This window comes from Gigantopelta aegis, chromosome 4 (genome assembly GCF_016097555.1).
Source record: "Gigantopelta aegis isolate Gae_Host chromosome 4, Gae_host_genome, whole genome shotgun sequence".
Classification (NCBI taxonomy): domain Eukaryota; kingdom Metazoa; phylum Mollusca; class Gastropoda; order Neomphalida; family Peltospiridae; genus Gigantopelta; species Gigantopelta aegis.
Window position 1 is genome coordinate 81,737,765 of NC_054702.1, and position 19,869 is coordinate 81,757,633.

At 35.6% G+C, this 19,869-nt stretch overlaps 2 protein-coding genes and 1 long non-coding RNA gene across 3 annotated transcripts; all 3 read right to left on the reverse strand.

Moving 5' to 3' along the window:
• Positions 1-11,127: 11,127 nt before the first annotated feature.
• On the reverse strand, positions 11,128-12,273 carry LOC121371776. The gene is made up of 2 exons (XM_041497909.1): positions 12,071-12,273; positions 11,128-11,592 (listed from the first exon to the last, which is right to left on the reverse strand). Exons 1-2 carry the CDS (start codon positions 12,175-12,177, stop codon positions 11,379-11,381), a joined length of 321 nt encoding a protein of 106 aa, XP_041353843.1. The 5' UTR covers positions 12,178-12,273; the 3' UTR covers positions 11,128-11,378.
• A 3,828-nt stretch (positions 12,274-16,101) lies between these two features.
• On the reverse strand, positions 16,102-17,466 carry LOC121370029 (glutamate receptor 1-like). Its single transcript, XM_041495125.1, has 2 exons — positions 17,205-17,466; positions 16,102-16,328 (listed from the first exon to the last, which is right to left on the reverse strand). Exons 1-2 carry the CDS (start codon positions 17,464-17,466, stop codon positions 16,102-16,104), a joined length of 489 nt encoding a protein of 162 aa, XP_041351059.1.
• A 956-nt stretch (positions 17,467-18,422) lies between these two features.
• LOC121371958 lies at positions 18,423-19,841 on the reverse strand. Its single transcript, XR_005957868.1, has 3 exons — positions 19,692-19,841; positions 18,933-19,033; positions 18,423-18,487 (listed from the first exon to the last, which is right to left on the reverse strand). It is a non-coding gene; the product is annotated as an uncharacterized LOC121371958 (long non-coding RNA).
• Positions 19,842-19,869: the final 28 nt, after the last annotated feature.

A 19,869-nucleotide genomic window follows, 5' to 3' on the forward strand; every position in this document is an offset into this window, starting at 1 on the left:
TCGGTGGGTCCATTGTGCTATTTCTCGTTCCAGCCAGTGCACGACGACTGGTATATCAAAAGCCGTGGTATATGCTATCCTGTCTGCCGGATGGTGCATATAAAAGATCCCTTGCTACTAATGGAAAAATGTAGCGGTTTTCCTATCTAAGACACTATGTCTAAATTACAGAATTTTTGACATCCAGTTGCCTATGATTAATAAATCAATGTGCTCTTGTGGTGTCGTTAAACAAAACAAAATTATTCTTCTTAACTTCACTCTGTTATAACCGTATCCAGATGTATTAATGGTTCGTAGATTCACACAACGTAGATTGAAACTAGGGTATGTGACTTTAATTTCAATGTTTTGTTTCCACGTAATGTTCAAAATGACTTACGGTTAAACTCTAGTTGATACTTAATTAATTTCCAGATGTATATTTAATAATTATTAATAAAGCGTTTTCTGGTTTCTTTGGTAATATAACATTTGACAAAATCCTTTTCGGGAAGCATTTATTGTTACCAAAAATTTTGATTGTTTAATATTTTAGATTCTTATACATAAATGATGAGATATATTTCTCCAAAATCTACTACATAATTGGGCGGTTAAAATTAATTATTATTGTATTGATAAACATGTAATAGAGTTATGAATAACATAGACCCATAATCGATATTAGTAAATTATAACTGTAATAACTTTCTCACAATAAGTGGAAAATGCGTAATGCGGATTTCTAGTTGGCTGCACGAAAACAGAAATTTCATATGATGAAATATTGAAAATGGATTCTGGTTTCCAATTAATAACATAAACTGGAGTGTTTTCTTTTTTGAGCCCCAAGTTCAGGCAGCAAATGTTTAGGTACCGTTCGCGAACTATACTCTTCAAAAATGTAGGGGAACCTAAAATATTAATGTTAATATCAACTATTAGACCAAACATACGTTTTGGCCACAGACATCCTAGTAAAGAACGTTTAGGTCTGTTTATCAACACACCGAAACACATTCCATAGTTTGCACGTTCATCACGCAGTTGCCCCGTACACGTGCGTGGGGTGCCATTATCGATTTGACAATTTCAAGGAAGGTCGATTAATCACTGTGGAACATTATTTCTGTCAATCATTTTCATTCTGTTGATCATACAGTTGTTATTGTTTTGTTTTTAGTCATTTTTATTGTTTGAATTTGCGATGCGGCGTATGCAACGCGATGAGCGTCTACGGGCTGTTGGCATGCTGCAAACGGGCAGAAGTCAGCGTGAAGTGGCCAACACCTTCAACGTCAGTGATTAGCAGACTGTGGAACAGGTACCAACAAACTCCGTTCAGGTCGTCCCAGGGCAACGACAGGAGTACAGGATCGATTCATTCGTAACCAGGCTCTAAGAAATCTGTCTCAAACGGCAAATCAAATTGTTGCAAACCTTCATCAGGCTACTGGTGTCCGAGTTACGGGTCAGACGATTAGAAATCGTCTTCGTGCAGCCATCTTCATGCTCGACGGCCGCGGGTTGTGCCTACCTTGACAAATCGTTACATTGCCCATAGACGTGACTGGTGTAGGGAGCGTCAGAACTGGGGTGTTCGTCGCTGGTCACGTGTTATGTTTTCTGGTGAGTCCCTATTCACTTTGGACTTCCTTGACAGGCGTGGTCGGGTCTGGCGACGACAAAACGAACGGCACGCCAACGTCACAATACGATTTTATGACAGATTTGGCAGTGGATTGGTTATGGTGTGGGGTGGTATCACTATGACTCACAGAACCCCCCCCCCCCCCCCCCCCCCTCCATATTGTGAAAGGAAGGGTCACTGGGCAGTACTACCGGGACAACATACTGACACCCTTTGCTAAGCGTGTGGGTCGACATTTTGTTTTTCAGGACGACAATGCCCGTGCTCACTGTGCACGGATCGTCAATGCTCACCTCGAGCAGCAAAACATCTATCGAATGCCATGGCTAGCAATGAACCCAGACCTTTCCCATATTGAACACGTCTAGGACATGATAGGGAGACGTGTGCGTCAACGTCAAAGACCGCCGACCACGTTAACGGAACTTGGTCAGGCGCTGCAAGAGGAGTGGAACGGACTCCATCAAATGCCATTGGGAGACTCATACGCAGTATGTCTCGTCGACTGAATGATTGTCTGACACATCGTGGTGGTATCACCCACTACTGATAAAAACAAACCTGTCAAATTTCAAATTTCATTTCTGACCCCAATCGTCCTTCAAGATCTTTAGTGGTAATAAAACCTACTGTAATACTGAACTACCGGTTGCAATGTTTGCCTAATTAATTCACTATTAACATGTAAGTTAGTAACCATTCCCCACAGCTAATATACTTTACAATTTTGGCAACTGTAAATTCTTATTAGAGTTCCCCTACTTTTATGAAGAGTATATTTAATTGGTTTCAGATGCGGCCATTTGGTTTACCGTGAAGCGCATACACCAGTCTAACGGACTTTTTTGTGCTCGGTTTGGCTGACCTCTGCCCAGGTGTGTAATCAATAATGTGTTATAGATCAAAAGAGAACTGTTTAGTTTTGACAAATTGTGAAATGCAGTTTTAACTAACTTATTAATATATAAAACTAGAATAATTACAAAACTCGCCTTACTTAAGGCAGCATTGCAGTGCGTCAATGTTCTTGGTTGTATAATTCATATTAATAATTGAAATAAAACTAAGTCATTATACGGAATTCACATCGATGTATTTTGCAGAAATGTTTTTTATTATTATTTATTTCTCCAGTATCGTGCCAGGTATTGGATATTGATCATTAACCTGTAAAATATGTATTCTTAAACAGATCAAATATTTACAAAGTAAGATGTTGTTTGATTGCTTACCCACTTGGAGAACAACATAATAGGTTTCCATTAAGACAAATTATTAAGTTTCTCACGGAATTCGATAATCAATGTTCTCAGTAACTACCCAGCGTACACAACGTCCTGTCGGATAGCCAGACGGATAATTATTTACACAACTACCTGACTGATAGCCTAACGGATAATTAGTTACACAATTCCCTGCCGAATAGCCAGACGGATAATTAGTTACACAACTCCCTGTCGAATAGCCAAACGGATAATTGGTTACACAAATCGCTGTCGAGTAGACAGATGGATAATTAGTTACACAGCTCCCTGTCGAATAGCTAGACGGATAATTGGTTACACAACTCCCTGTCGAACAGACAGATGGATAATTAGTTATACAACTCCCTGTCGAACACGGACAGTTGGTTACACAACTATCAGTCGAATAGCCAGGCGGATAATTGGTTGCAAACCTCCCTATCGAATAGCCAGACGAATAATTATTGGTTACACAACTATCTGTCGCATAGATTGACGGATGGTTAGTTACACAGGACGATATATATATATATATATATATATATATATATATATATATATATATATATATATATATATATATTACAAAATGGATGACATTCAATAGCCAATTATTAATAAATCAATATGCTTGTGACAGAACATGCTCTTATCTTTTCGCCTGTGGCGATATTAATTGTTTTAGAGGGCCGTGTGCAGCTTGGTTACGTAATACCCCCGCGCGACCGTACCCCCTAATACACACTTAGACCAGGTGTGGAGGCCATGTGGCCAGTAGTTACGTAATACCTTCGGTAGTTCGGTTTACGATCGGGGTATTGCTAGCGAAATGGCGAGAGTAAGTCTGACCATCAAAGAAAAAAATACCGTCTCTGGCAGTTGTCGCAATATCACATGATAGGTGAGGTACCGCGTTGTGCCCCCAGGCGATATTCGCTCTCTCTGAGATTTTTGAATAAATAGCTAGGATTTTAGATATATCGAGGAGAAACATAGGAAGGCCCCCGGGGAACGTTTGTCCGTCTGGACTGGTAAATATATTTTTCTGCTCTGTTGTATAACCTTGATGTGATTGATGTGACTTTAAATATTTTAATACTGTATTATACCAATATTCTTTAGACAGTGTATCCGGTAATCTGACGAAGTAAACTGTAGGCTTCACTGTTCTAATATTTTTATACGAGTATTTGGTAAGATAAAGCTTAGCCGGTCATCCTAGAGGACCTAGGTAAACTGTATGTTATTGTCTTTATTGTGATAGGTACCAGTATTAATTCTGTATTACAAGGTTACTGAATGAGTATTTAAGGGTTAATTAAAAATTAACCAGTTAGGAATAGAGTTGTAATTCCTTTATTAATTAAGTTCCCCTGGCAGCGTTTCTCAATTATCACACGTGTGTGGGTTGTATTACCGTGAAGTGATTAGAATATTGTGTAAACTAGACACCTAGAGATTAACTAATTAAGTGATTAGTTCTGGGTTGTTATTATATTGTTGTTGTTAATTAACTACTGCGGCAAGTACATTTGTCAGCGTAGTGTTAATACAGATTTCAAAGTGTATTGTGTTTTGTTGTGTTTTCTAGTGAACTAAACGTGCAACATATATATATATTTATATAAGATCTTATCTCTGATCATACCTAGAGCCGAGCCACTCGGGTATTAGACTGCCCGATACAGAGAGATCTAATAGATATACAGTTAGGAGAGATATTTGGATAATCGTGTTGTATTCAGTTACGGGTATTATAGGATCCCCGTGAAAATGCTTTAGAGGTGTTGTTAAACAACAATAAACTTTAAACTTTATCCTACGTGTAGGAGGACTGCCACCCCTAAGACTCGTTTGACAAATTTAAAGCTTAGCTATATGAGCATTTAGACAGTTGTGATGATATACACTTGTAATATTTTGAAATATAAATACAAATACATCAATGTTTTTATGTACATATTACATACCAAGTAAATGCATAAAATTGATATTGCAGGTGAAAGATGTAAAGGGAGTTTGCTGCACTGTACGATGTTTTCGACTAATAAACATTTGTAAAAACTAGTATTACATATTATATTTTCGTGTTTAGAAAATCGGTATATTCAACCAGTTTCTGATCGTCCTAATATTTGTTAGTAGCCCAAGCTGGATTTGGTATCCAATACATTTCGTACGTACAAAAAACGAATATATACTTTCATTAACTGATTTCCGTGCTTATATCCAATTAAGGTTCAAGCACGCTGTCCTGGGCACACACCTCAGCTATCTGGGCTGTCTGTTCAGGACAGTGGGTTAGTTGTTAGTTGGTTAGTGGTTAGTTAGAGAGAAGAGGGGTGTAGTGGACTTACAACTACCCACTGAACCCTTAAGAACGCGCTCTGGGTTGGAGCTGGTACCGGGTTTTCGAACCCTGTACCTACCAGCCTGTAGTCCGATGGCTTAACCATGACGCTACCGAGGCCGGTGAATATATACTGACACACTTTGAAAACGCAATTCGGTTTTAATGTGACACTAAAAACAATATCTATTGCATATCCATGAATGTATTACTATAACATGCTGAGGTGTAGGCTATTCCTACATGTCAACGTGGGTTTTTGAGTTTATAGCAATGATTAGCTTTTCATGCAATTAACACAAAATGTGAAAAATCTGAATTTTGTATGAAACTGACAATGTGTGCAGTATGTTCACAATACTTTGCACGTGCAAATCGCATAAGTTGGATGTATAAAAGGCACAGGTTGATTGTTGGATACGTCAGTGTGAAACAAAGCCACGACTCAGCAATGATCAGAGGGAGCATTAGGACTTCTGATTGGTGGAATTTTGCAGGGTTCAAGGTTGAATGAACGATATAACCTGATTGGAAGTGTTCGTGTTACCTGTATCATACTGATACTCGGACAATAATTTAACGAAATAAAATACTAACCAAAATTAAATACCAATATACCAACACTATCTGGACAAAGAAATATTTGTAGTATTGTAATATTTTATTTGTAAAAAAGTTATAATAAAAAAACACACATACAAAAACAACAATTTTAAGAAACAAAACAACAAACATTCTCAATGGTACTAAAATATAAAACCAGGTAGGCATTGATCATTGTGTTGATGATATTGGGAAACGTTTGTGGGATTTTCTTTTCAAAAACGTCTCCGTCCAGGACTGAGGGCGTTTTGCACAAGTCAACATTATTAAGCCCCACCCTCTTTTTCTTTTTTTAATATCTGGAACATACATTTATTGCGATTTTTCATAAAATTAGTGTGATGTTACAGAGAGCGTTTTGGAAAACAGCTCTTCGAATCTTGGGGTGGGGCTTTTTCGTTTTCAAACTGTCGTCCGATTCCGACAAAAAAACGTCCAAAAGAATACGAAATGTTTGCGGTAATTAATAATGTATAAACTGGTCCTTTGTTTCCGTTTAGCCACCCCCATTTAGAGAGAGCGTAACATAAAACAAGAACCAGTTGTTTAACGGGGCTATGGAGTCTATAGTAGTCTAGTCTAGTGTTTGTCTTTTTTTTTTAAAGGAGAAACATTTGTTATATGCAATGTTTGTGATGTAGATTTTACCTGCGGGCATGGCGGAAAAAACGACTGTAAGCGCCATGTGGCTACTAAGCAACATACTGTAAAAAACTAAAAAAAACAAAAAACACCTGCAGGTGACAAACAGACAGTTAACAGTGCCTTGTGGAGAGGGTCATGACACCTTTGACCACACTTCATCGAATGAGACAATCCTTTTAAACTGATGTTTCCAGATTCCAAGATTGCAGCATGTAAGTCCAGAAATATTTTGGTTTTGTTTTTCTGTTTCGCTAGGATATTCAAGGCTTTTCTAATAGTTAAGTTAACTACCGATTTGATCGGCGTCCGTTCTTCTGTCCGTTCATCAACGTTTGTTCTAAAATCTATCTTCTAGAGTTTAGATTGGATTATCCTGAAACTTGATACAATGATCCTCAGGGTCACTCTTTACAAAGTAACAGAGAGAGAGATTTTGCAAAATTTGGAATTTTAAAAATATTTTTACAAATTTACATTTGATCAGATACTTCTGAAATATGTTAATATTTTTCTCTGGGGCACTGTTCACAAACTAATCTAAAGATATTCAGGATATTTTGAATTCGTGAATTGTTTTTTTTTTTTTTTTATATTTAGATTGAAAATGTGAAAGTTTGTCTTCTAGGGTTTTGTTCAGATAGTTCTGGAACATGGTACTGTTATTCTCTGAGGCAGTCTTCACAAACGAACAAGAGAACTTTATGAAGTTTTGAATTTGTAAATTTAAAAACAAAAATTAAATTTTAAAATCTTAATTGAAAATTCAAATCTTCATTTTCTCCTAGAGTTTTGATTAGATAGTTCTGAAAGTCACATAATTATTCCCATGGCAGTATTCACAAACTAATAGATATTTTTTTAAAAAAGAAGTGTATTGAAAATCTGAAAGTCCCTCTTCTCTTAGAGTTTTGATCCGATAGCTCTAAAACTTGGTACTGTGATTCTCTGGGCAGTATCCATAAACTGATAGTGAGATATTAATTTTGAATTTTTATTAAATATTTCAAATTTAAATAGAAATTTAACATTGAAAATTTGAAAGTCTATCTTCTCTTAGAGCTTTGATTAGATAGTTATAAAACGTTGTGCTGTGACATAACATAAATAGTGCTATACTTGGTAAAATATTGACTTTGTGCGAATTATCCAGGTAATAAGATTGCCCATGTATACTACTGATCATTAAGATTTTATATTGTTTCAAGCTAATCACATGTACCAAGTATATTCAGAAATATATCTTCAAAAATGAAACAAATCGCTATAGAACTGTAAACACTGAGCAGCTTCCAAGTAGAGTTCTACTATAGCAGCCAAGATATTAATCATACAGTTTTTACTGGAGACTTCTTAAACTTGAAACATGCATATTCTAAGGTGATGTTTACAAATTAATAAATTATCATCTACTTGTGACACAATTGAAAATAAAATGGCGGATCATAGGTTTCTCTTGTCTTATTCTAGACACTTGACTGGGTAGTTTTTAAATTTGGTACAGTGATTCTCTGAGGCAGTCTACTAATACATGTATAGTCAAATAGACTCTTTTTAAAAAAAATGCTTAATAAATTATTAAAATTGAAGTTGAACTTTTCAGATATGTCTTTTAGTTTTATTTGGATAGTGTGAAAATTTGGTATCTATAGGCATTCTCTCCAGCATTTCATGAATTAATAGATATTTGAAATGTGGCCAAAATTATTTCAAAATTTTACTCAGATTGTGCTATTTTTAGCATGTATGCAAGTTTTTTTTTTTAATACCTCACTCATTTGAATTACATACCCAACCTCATAATAGATTATTTTTTATTTACAAGTATCAAACAAAAAGCCATTCATGGAAGCTATACCCAATGTTTTATTTTTAGCATTTATCTGATAGTCCTCTTCAACTGAACACTTACATCTAAAGATTCATTGGTGTGCCTAATAAATACATCCATTAGCTTTTTAAAGGAACTGTAAAATATCACCCTAGGGATATTGGTAAATCTGTTAGAAATTAGGATCCATAGATTTCTGGTATATTAGCATCCTCAAATTATTAAAATCTCAACATTACATTTAAAAAAATTTCAGGTATGAAGTGTGGCAGGAACAAGGAAACAGCTATGCTAAATGAACTTGCTAGGAATACTCAAACATCACTTGCTGATCGAATGAGAGTTAGAGCTTTCTCTATATCAACAGATAGAAATAATGATGAGACCAATCAGTAATACCCACTTGTTGTAAGGACATTGGACGAAGTATCAGGTCTGGTAAATTTAGAACTCTTATCTATACCCATTTGTTCTGGAGCGTCCACAAGAGAGAATATATTTAACCTAATGGACAAGGAGCCGAGTATGCATAATACTCCATAGAAACCTGCCTCTCTTTGGGCTGTGACAATGTGTCTGTCATGACAGGACATAACAAGGGTGTATTTGCATTTGTAAGAGAAAGACAACCACATGTGCATCTATTAGGATGTACTCTACATCTTGTCCATATTGGTGCGAAGAAAGCAGCAAAGGCTGTTCCAGCAAATGACGAAGTGCTTATTGACATTTACCATTACTTTAACAAAAGCCGAAAAAGGAAACTGGAATTTAAAGGAACACAAGATGTTTTTAACATTCAGCAGTAAAGAATGCTTAAATATGTATGTACACTGTTGGCTTAGCATTGCCAGATGTCTTGAATGCCTACTGTACAACTGGGAAGCCTTAAAGGAATACTTCAAGATTCAGAATGATATCCTAATCAGTAAAAACAAAAAGTCCAGCCATAGTTCGATGGACAAGACAAACAAAGTCACGAACGTTCTGAATCTACACCCGAGTTAACGTATGCAGAAAAGTAAGTGAGCAATATTTTCTAATTTGTCCGGTCACCAACAAAAAAGCTGTTATTCTTGAACTATACTGTCCACGTGTTTGATGAGGAGGTGTTAATAAATCTACAAGCAGAAAACCCAAAGATTCATTTGCTCAGAAGGTCTTTGCATTCTCTCATTCACAAACTTTTGCTTTGCTTTGTCAAGTCTTGTGCACTTGTTGGGAAAAGTGTTGACCAAGTTCAGTACAAAGTGAAATACAATCAGAAAACATATTAGGAACTAGTCATTGGGGAAGCTGCCATGGAATACATAGCAAACATTGAAAGTAACCATTTAAGGGACAGTAGAATTCTACAGCAGTGTGAGGATGTATTTTCACTATGTTTGTGATTATGTGATACAGAAACTTTCATTCAATGCACCATTTACTCTGCAATGCTTAAATAGCAGATGTCAGTCTGCAAGTGTCTTCAGAGACTTTATCTCAAGCCTTCAGATACTTTTTAGATGGATTTCCTTGCTTACTATGTGATCGAGTTTCAAAAGATGTAGTCATCGAAGAGTTTATGTCTTATCAATGTCAGGATCTGAGCCATTTGACCAAGAACAGAATAGATCAAACGTGGATTGAAACAGGGAAACTGCAAGATGAGAGTGGAAATTTTATGTACAAAAACCTTGCACAATAATGTGTGGAAACCCAAACTACTGACAAGACTAAGTGAAACTACTGGTACAAAGCAGATGGTGTAAACATGTTTGTAAATTAACGTAACTTTAGTTTTAAAAGTAATGTACATACTTTTTAAATTACTAAATAAACCTATATTCAGATAATTTGTGACACCACCATACTCCTGATTGTTGTACAGAAAGTAGTAGTTCTGGAGTTACACAAGATAGAAGACAACCTTAATTCGTTGGCTTTTTCTTCTCGGTGTGCACCAACGTTTGTTTCCACGGCTCGACTTTCTGCTGCTGACAAGTGACGCTATAGTTTGGGATATACATCTTACAGAAATCTAAAGTTTACAGTTATGTAAACGTTTGCATCTAATGCATATAAAAGGTACCTTTTTAAGATTTTAGTTTTCTATTTCAGGTTGATCTATTCTAGATTCAAGTTTTTCAATTTGTTCGTAAAAGTTTTGGAACATTTCTTGATTAACCTTTTCTAAATGCATTTTCAAGTTATCTTTTGTTATTGTTTGGTCCAACTTTTTAATTTAACTATGACTTCCATGATTTCCGATTCTGATTTTTCTTTGTGAGAGGCTGCAACACTCGTGGCGCTTGTCTTCGAACGACTATCTACACACGCGGATTTTACCCTTTTTGTACCGGGTTTATATTTGGATATTGGCACTTTACTTGACATTGATGTTGGTGAAGAATCAAAACTAGAGTCACTACTCAGCATTCACTTTGTATCTTTAGTCACGTGCATACTCATGTTAAAATGTACGTGACAGCAATTATATTTAACAGTTTAATTTACACTGTTGCGAGGGGACGTGGTGATTTGTGTTCAGTGCTCTCTAGCTGCGCTAAGTTTATTATCTATGATGTTGAAATCTTATGTACGTGGCTTGAGCTTGGGCTTGTTTGTGATGTTTTAACATATATAGTTCAAGAGATACAAAATATTCATCAAAAGAAAATATTGATACAGATCGTATACATCTCATCGGATTCCTGCGAATGTTATGAGTTTGTAGATAAAAACGTTTTCTCGAGAAACGTCCTCTATCTTGTTACCTATATTTTCACATTAAATGTTGTATTTGATTTTCTTTTGTTTTCCTAATGTAGCTTATAATTATTTCGCTCTTTGCGTGACAAACGTGCAATAAGGGCCGAATTTATGAAGCCTGTTTTTCTGTTAAACGTATGTCTTTAAGCATTGTACATTTATGTACTTACATGCGTATCAGACATTAACATGTTTTGTAAAATCGGCCCAAACTAAAATTATATCAGATCACTGGGAACAGTCAGTAGTATTTGCACTAACAAGCACAAGCACGTGTTATTGTCAAATTCGTGCAACCGCTTCTATTCAAGTATACTTTTGTCACATCAACTTCTTCTTCAGGACTTCTGCGGCCAGAGAAAGAACTGCGACTCCAATGCCAGCTCCGAGAAGAACGAATCCGCTTTTGATGTCATCCAGCGTGATACTGGAACTCACAGACCGCTGCCTGGACGGACAGGTGGTGTGTTTTAGCTGGGACATGTGCACATACCACCAGTAGTTAAAGATACCTGACGCTTCTAATCGACGCATTCTGAAGTGAGGAAAATATATTAAAATATTATCATCGTGTGTGTGCGCGAGTGTGTGTGTGTCTGTTTGTCTATGTGTGTATTTGTGTGGCTGTCTCACTCTCTCTCTCTCTCTCTCTCTCTCTCTCTCTCTCTCTCTCTCTCTCTCTCTCTCTCTCTCTCTCTCTCTCTCTCTCTCTCTCTCTCTCTCTCTCTCTCTCTCTCTCTCCCTCCTGCTATGTGTGTGTGTCTAGCAAATGTCGATATACCTTTACGGTAGACTCTTAACAGTAGTTTAAAACGTGCTGAGGAGATATTCTTTCCATTTTCTTTCGCATAGACAGAATACTTTTTCAATGGTTACTTACTGCAAAATGTCTGGCAGCTTATGAAATTTGAATAAAGTATCATGGACTAAAACCATTGTGAATTGAATTTTAAACGGTTACCTTTTGTAGTAATGGTTTTGTTTGCAGTCTGTGTGTCCCTGGATATACTTACACTCGTTCAAGGTCCACTTTCAGCGTCGAATTTAGAGGAACTCCTAGAGAAACGGGTTGCCACTCTAAACTTATTCCGAGTCTTTGAAGACCACAGTTCTCCGTCATGAACGTTCGAAAGAGAGAGTCATAGTCAATAAGTGCGTAGTTTCCTCCCTTTACATTTTTCAAATGAGTTTCTTCACTCTCGCTAAATATTTCTGGGTAGCGTTTTCTGTTTTCTACGATGTAAGACCAAACTTCACGATATTCCGGATTGTTTGAATTCTAGATGTATGAGGAGCATAAATAAATTAAGTAAATTAAAGGGACATTCCCGAGTTTGCTGCAATGTTTTAAGATGTTATCGACTAATAAAATATTTCTACAATTAAACTTACATATTAAATATATTTTCTGGTTTAGAATATTAGTGGCTGTATATTAAACGTGTTTCTGATCGTTCTAATATTTGTACTAGGTTAATTTTCATTTTATTTCCTAAAATATAGTATTTTTTTTTCGTACGTACGAAATTATTTGAAGACAAAATCCAGTTTGGGCTTCTTACAAATATTAAGACGACAAGAAACACATTAAATATACAGACGCTGATATTCTAAACAAGAAAATGTATTTAATATGTAAGTTTAATCGTAGAACTAATTTATTAGTCGGAAACATCTTACAATGCAGCAAACTCGGGAATGTTCCTTTAAGGTACATATATATATATATATATATATAGATAGATAGATAGACAGACAGACAGACAGACAGACAGACAGACAGACAGACAGACAGACAGACAGACAGACAAGACAGACAGACAGACAGACAGACAGACATACATACATACATACATACATACATACATACATACATTGACAGACAGACAGACAGACAGACAGACAGACAGACAGACATATATATATATATATATATATATATATATATATATATATATATATATATCAGGGTTGAAAATTAACATGAAAACCAAGGTCGCCAGCAAGGCCAGTTGAAGAAAAATCTTACTGGCCCTTCTCAAATTCAACTAGCCCTCCAATTATCACACTGGATTTTAACTGCAGAGGTAAAATTAAAACCACAGTGGGGTTTTCTTTTTGTTGAATAATAACCGTTTGGGTTAAAGAAAATCGATGAATTGACGTTTAACTTCATAATGAATAAAGTAAAAATTGATATAAAAACATGTTAAGTTTTAAACCTATACAAACTCAAAAAAAAAAAAAAATGAAAAAGAAATCCAGTATAAATAAACATGTTTTTTTACAAAGTACCATTAAATTAAACATATTAAATCTTATTTTCAACACGGTAAAAGATAATGCAGTAGAAATAGACTAAATGTAGAACTGCGCGTGCTTTAGTTTGGGAGTGGCAGTCCTCTTTGTGGTGATGCAAGAGAGATGGAATAAACTTTGTGGTAATACAAGAGGGGTGAATTTCCCAGCAAATGATTTCCTTGGGAGTGGCTGTTCTCCTAGATAGAGATCCATGGAATCACCCACTGTTTTGCCAAATGCCCATTCGACTTTGTGCAGAGATACGGTCCTGATCATGTATTAAGGTTGTGTCATTCAGATTACCTTGGATGTTCCATCAATTGCCTTAAAACTTGTATCAAAAGAAAAAAGAGTTAACCTATGCAGTTTGATGGTAATTTGTAAAGAATTTTTGTTTTAATTTACACTGCGCTTTTACCCCCAATAAAATGTTATTTGAGACGGTATGGGTTTAAAACTTAATAAATTAATATGTTTTATATGAATTTTATCTTTATTCATTATGTTGGCGCTGTCAATATATAGATCCTGTTCTAGGTCTTCTGCTGCCAGATCTGGAGTTCGTGCCAACATAGACGCGGTGTGTTTTATCACAGTTGATTCAGTATCAGTGTGTTTCTTTTTTTAACTAGTACAATACTCGCCAGACACTAACATCGATGGTCGTGCAACGGACTACATTTGTAAGATTCCTAGTCGCTAATTTTCAACCCTGATATATATTTGTATGTGTGTGTGTGTGTGTGTGTGTGTGTGTGTGTGTGTGTGTGTATATATGCATACATATATTAATATATATATATATATAGAGAGAGAGAGAGAGAGAGAGAGAGAGAGAGAGAGAGAGAGAGAGAGAGAGAGAGAGAGAGAGAGAGAGAGAGAGAGAGAGAGAGAGAGAGAGAGAGAGAGAGAGAGAGAGGTTACTACCAGAGTGTTTTTCGGTATCGTCAATATCATATATTAGGAATAAAAATAATTATGGCGATAATACATTAATTAATGTATTAAATAATACATTATTTTTATTCCTAATATATGATATTGACGATACCGAAATACACCAGGGTAATAATCTCTTTATCATATAATATCAAGCTTAATACAACGTGTTTTTGTAAACTGTACACGCAACTTTAATTCCAGTCCGCCATTACTAGATATTCAAATGACGTAAGAATACGTGGCGCGGTGTATTTTTGAATGGAAATGAGGTCAAACTCGAATGACGTCATTTTGAATGTCCTTACATCAAAACAAACTAGGGCTTAACGGGGTTTTTGTTTCGTTTTCTGAACCCTGGACGGCTTTCAGTGTCAAATTGCCATTGAAATGTTTTTATTCGATGACTATGAATGCATACGTCAATTATGGAGTGTCACACAAGTACGTTGCCTTAAATGTCAATAAACCTAGTGCCGTGACCTCGATTAATTTACATCTAATTTGCAAAGTTATCAAATTCTTAAAGTATGTGATCTTAAAAATATCACATACTTTGATTGCACTAAAAATGTAAGATATAAAATATATATATATATATATATATATATATATATATATATATATATATATATATATATATATATATATATATATATATATATATATAAAGTGTGCGTCTTAAGCACATATTATGCTTGCTGTCCATTAGAAATAGATTATTCACTTTTATGATGTTATTCGGATGCTTGTAAAACATTGGGGGTTTTTTCTCATATATTATTATTCTTGCTACGATCGATCAGTTTTAATTTATTATGTAGGCTATAGACAACAAAGAAGGTATTATTTGTCATACGCCTTTAGCTTAGGTATAGCCATAAGGCACATCATATACTTACATGTCACTATGCCCTACACTTGACAAATCCAAATCAAGTTCCTTTTTGAAAATAATTTGTCATTAAGCAGAGCAAATCCAAATGCATCTAATTACTGTGAGGTTCTTGCGAGCTAAAGTTTGATTGGTTCAACGAATACCTATACCCTGGATTTCATAGTGTATCAGGTCTTCCTAACGGAGAATAAATTTAAAGGGACATTCCTGAGTTTGCTGCAACTAACAGAGCCTTTTTAACGATTGTAATTACATATCAAATATATGTTTTGCATAAAATATTAGTGGCTGTATATTAAACGTGTTTCTGATCGTTCTAATATTTTTACTAGGTTAAATTTCATTTTATTTTCTAAAATATGTTTTTCTCGTACGTACGAACTTATTTGAAGACAGAATCCAGTTTGAGCTTCTTACAAACATTAAGACGACCAGAAACACATTAATTATACAGTCACTGATATTCTAAACAAGAAAATATATTTAATATCAAAGTTTAATCGTAGAAATATTTTATTAAGTCGGAAACATCTTACAATGCAACAAACTCAGGAATGTCCCTTTAATGATGGTACAATTTGATTTAAAAGGTTTGAAGTTACCCGAATTATTAGTTTTATGCAAATTAATTAATTTTAATTTATGCCATAACAGTCTTAAACGTAGTTAATCACAAGAATGTCATAATGGGCGACACCATTTTAGCTTTATCTATCAGGAATGACTAGAACGAAAAATTATGCAATAACCATGATAATATAAATTGTGCAATTAATTAACTAAAGCTCAAAAGAGCGAAGAGAGCGCTGGCTCCCACTATCAACGACAAAACGGTTAAATCAGTGAAAATCGTATCTCTGCATGAGAGCGTGTTTTGACAAGTGTTTCTCGCCTAAGACACTGTTGTTATACCTCTAAAAGCATGCTGGTGATAGCTCCTTCGAATATTCCTATCTTATACTGGGGATGATCTAAGATCTCCCGCAGACTCTTGAAGAGTTTGGGCTCGGGCAGTACAGTGAAGGCCGCGGTCAGGTGGCCGGTGTACTCCGTGATGACCACGAGGGAAAACAGCAGCCACGCAGACACGAGAATCCGTATGCCGTGAGTGAACGGGTTAATAATCGTGATGCCTGAAAATAACGTCCATACAATTAAATGGTCATGTTAACAAACCCGTCAGCAAACTATCATCTGCTGTCGATTCTGACGCCATATAACCATAAATAAAATGTGTTGAGTGCGTCGTTAAATAAAACATTTCTTTCTTTCTGCTGTCGATTGTAACAAGTAACAATTATAATCTAGAGCAAGCGTTTTCCAACATTGAATAGACGTCAATACCATATGGAAGACGCCCAAATGCTAAAATTTCAAATTGAGCTACGGAGGTTTTAAGAACAATAATACAGCCTACCTCTTCTTTCAGAACTGGTACATTAACCTGTTTTCTCTGTATCGTCAAAAATCATCACCAATATCACCATCATTAACATCATCGCCAACATATCTTCACCACCTCTATCATCACTACCACAAATACCATGTCTATTATAACCACGACCATACTAATCATTCTCATTGTATGTCCAAATTTACATCTGAAAGGTGTGGGGGGGGGGGGGGGGGGGGGGGGGGGGGGGTAAGAATTAAAAAGAATCCACACATTTGTGTGCTAGACAGTTATTTTACATTTAATACCTGGATTCATCTTATTACGCTGTGTGCTGGGGTGTCTCTGTTAGCGCATTCCTTTCTTCGCTTTGAAATAGTGGGTCATAAATTATAACCTGCCCAGCATATTTCTTCTCCTTGGCGAGTACATCCCAGTAAAATGCTGTCCTGTAGAAATAAAGATTTCCCTTTGCATTGTACGGAGATTTCGGAGCGTATTTATCCGATTTCACATTTCTGTAGGACAGCGTTTCACACAGGTGTAGTATAACATGTTTTAAAACTTAAATTATAAAAATCCTACTGTACATTACGTTTTAGAGTCAGTGTCTTACCTTGTTTAAAGAGAGAGGAGATGGTGAACCAAAACACGTCTGTGACTGTCCTCGGTTCCTTGCTTCCCGTGTACTTATTGCGAATCAGGACCATTGCTGCCGAATACAGGATGAAAACGCAGACAACACTGACGCCTATCGACATAAACACAATGGGAGAAAATGGTCGAAGGAACGTCATCCACGTTGATGGCATGCTGTTTTCCTCTTTGTAGATGACGTCTATGTTGTCATAGTAGATGGGAGGCAGAAGGAAGTCCATAATCTTTGACCTATCGATGTTGATGGAAAGATCGGCCAGCGCAAGATCGGCTTCCTAATGACATTGTAACAGACATACAGATAGACTGACAGACAAATATAGAGATACCAACAGAAATACTGACTTCAACGTTCATAATTATCGGTTATTTAGACGTTCTAAAATATTACCAAATTAATCGATCCTTCACAACAAATTTTAAAAATCAACTTAATATTTAAAAAGTAGAGTGTCACTCATCAATAAGTGCTGGTCATAGGTGATAGCGTCGTATAATATATCGCTCTGGGTAAACCTATTTTCCAGACAGATAGAGACTAGTTATTCATATACCACCGTGTGTACAAATTCAAACAAAGTATAACGTCAATAAAAATCCAACACTATGCAAATGTGCACAAGCTATACCTGTGGAATTATTAGATATTTTAAAACTATTCAAATACATCTCCAAAATTAAAATTATTTTGCTATTACACAAAAATATCCATATTAATTTTTTTAACCCCACAAAACCCACAGAAAAAGAACCAAAAAAACAACATTATATACTGGGCTATTAAAACTATCTTAAACTACATGTAATACATATTTTTTAAATTATGAGACATTACTACATAGCTTTTGCCTTTCTAAAAGGATCCGAGCTCTACCATCATCACCTAGGGGCCAATGAATAAGAAAATATCTTTCAGAGGCTTCTCAATGAAGACAGCTAGAAGTATTACCATAAAACTGAATTGTAATAGCGTGTTGTATTTTCTATTTCAAGGATTGGTATGGCACAGATTATAGTCTGCGGGAGGGGGAGGTCATTGCCATTAGTTAGAAACAGAAGCATATCTGACAACAGGGATATTTTATCTAACCGTGTGTCTCCTAAAAGTATGATGCACAAACACTTTTTTCCGAAATGAAAGTGCTGTAACGTACCCTTCTTTCCATCATTCCAACAAGTCCGTTCCAAGATCCATTAACAAGTACGCCCCATGTTCCATATGTCGGTTCTACAATCTCGTACCTGAAAATAATTAGTAAATAAACATGTCAAGGAAAAATCATTACCACCTGTATTGTAACAATATTGCTGTAGGACGGTAATAGACGACTATAAATACTGAAAAAGAATAGAATGAAACTTCATTGAGCTTTTTTCGTATAAAACCTTTGGAATGTACTTCTTCGTGCAAACAAAACCCCACTAACACATGAAATAATAGTAGATTAAAATATAAATATATAGGGTTAAATTAATAAAAACCGTAAACCAAATTGTATTGTCAAAGATTGATGTCTAAATTTAAGGCAACACATTATGATATATCCCCTTGGCCGTTCTCGGGATATTCCAAAAATACTTCGTAATTCGTGAAAATATGTTCATATATTAACATTTGTAAATGAGTAGAAAGGGGTTCACGTGGATTTATTTTCGTTTTATTATTTTGTTTTCAAATATAACTTACGTGAAGTTCAGATATCTGGCCAGAGCCTTCAACAAATCAATGCAGAAGCCTGAATAGTCTGTAGCATTGTTGACAGTTTTTGAGTAGATAAATGACGACACCTGTGTAAACAATTATGGTTCATACATAAACTATAAAATATATTCTGAATGCTCAAAATGATTAACATATTTATATATGCGTTTGATATATTATTTAGCATGATATGTTACCGTGATTTGAACTAATCTCGAAATATTTCTACTTGAATACTATCTATGAAACATGTAAAAACAATTCTGCTGCTAAAGAAAAGACGGTCGCTAAAACTGATTGGATCATAAGTTTTAACCTTACGGATTCCCACAGTCCTCGTCATATGTTTTGCAAATAGTGTACAGAAAGTATGTTATAAAATGGTTACAGGGTTTCCTCACTTGCCATGGCAGTCACTGCGAAGCCAGAAGACGGCTGGGAGATGAGTGCTATCTCCGACAGACCAGACAATTGGGATGTCATAGTTCCAATACCCTCGACGGAAGGTGTGCAATAATTCATTTACACAAGGATTCCTCAACCCAGTGGAAAATCGTCTGTTAATGCCATTCTGCTAGTGTTACAGATATTAATGTCGAAATGATATTGTGACTGTGTGGCCATATAATAATGTTGAAAATATATTATGACTGTGTGTGTCAATATGTACATATTTATAGTGATTAAAATACTATTTTACTAATTTACATGATATTACGTGATGATGAAATAAGGCCTACGTACTGAAAGTGTTGCAACGATTAGCTTTCTTCCATTGAAGCCATAATTCAGTGCAGGAAATATACTGCTGTCGTAGACGTCGGGTGTGCACGGTACCCGTCGCAATGATGTAGATTGTCCATGGTGAACCAATGTCAGTAGTGATGTAGGCTTGCTTAACCCCTAAAGATAATGTACATTT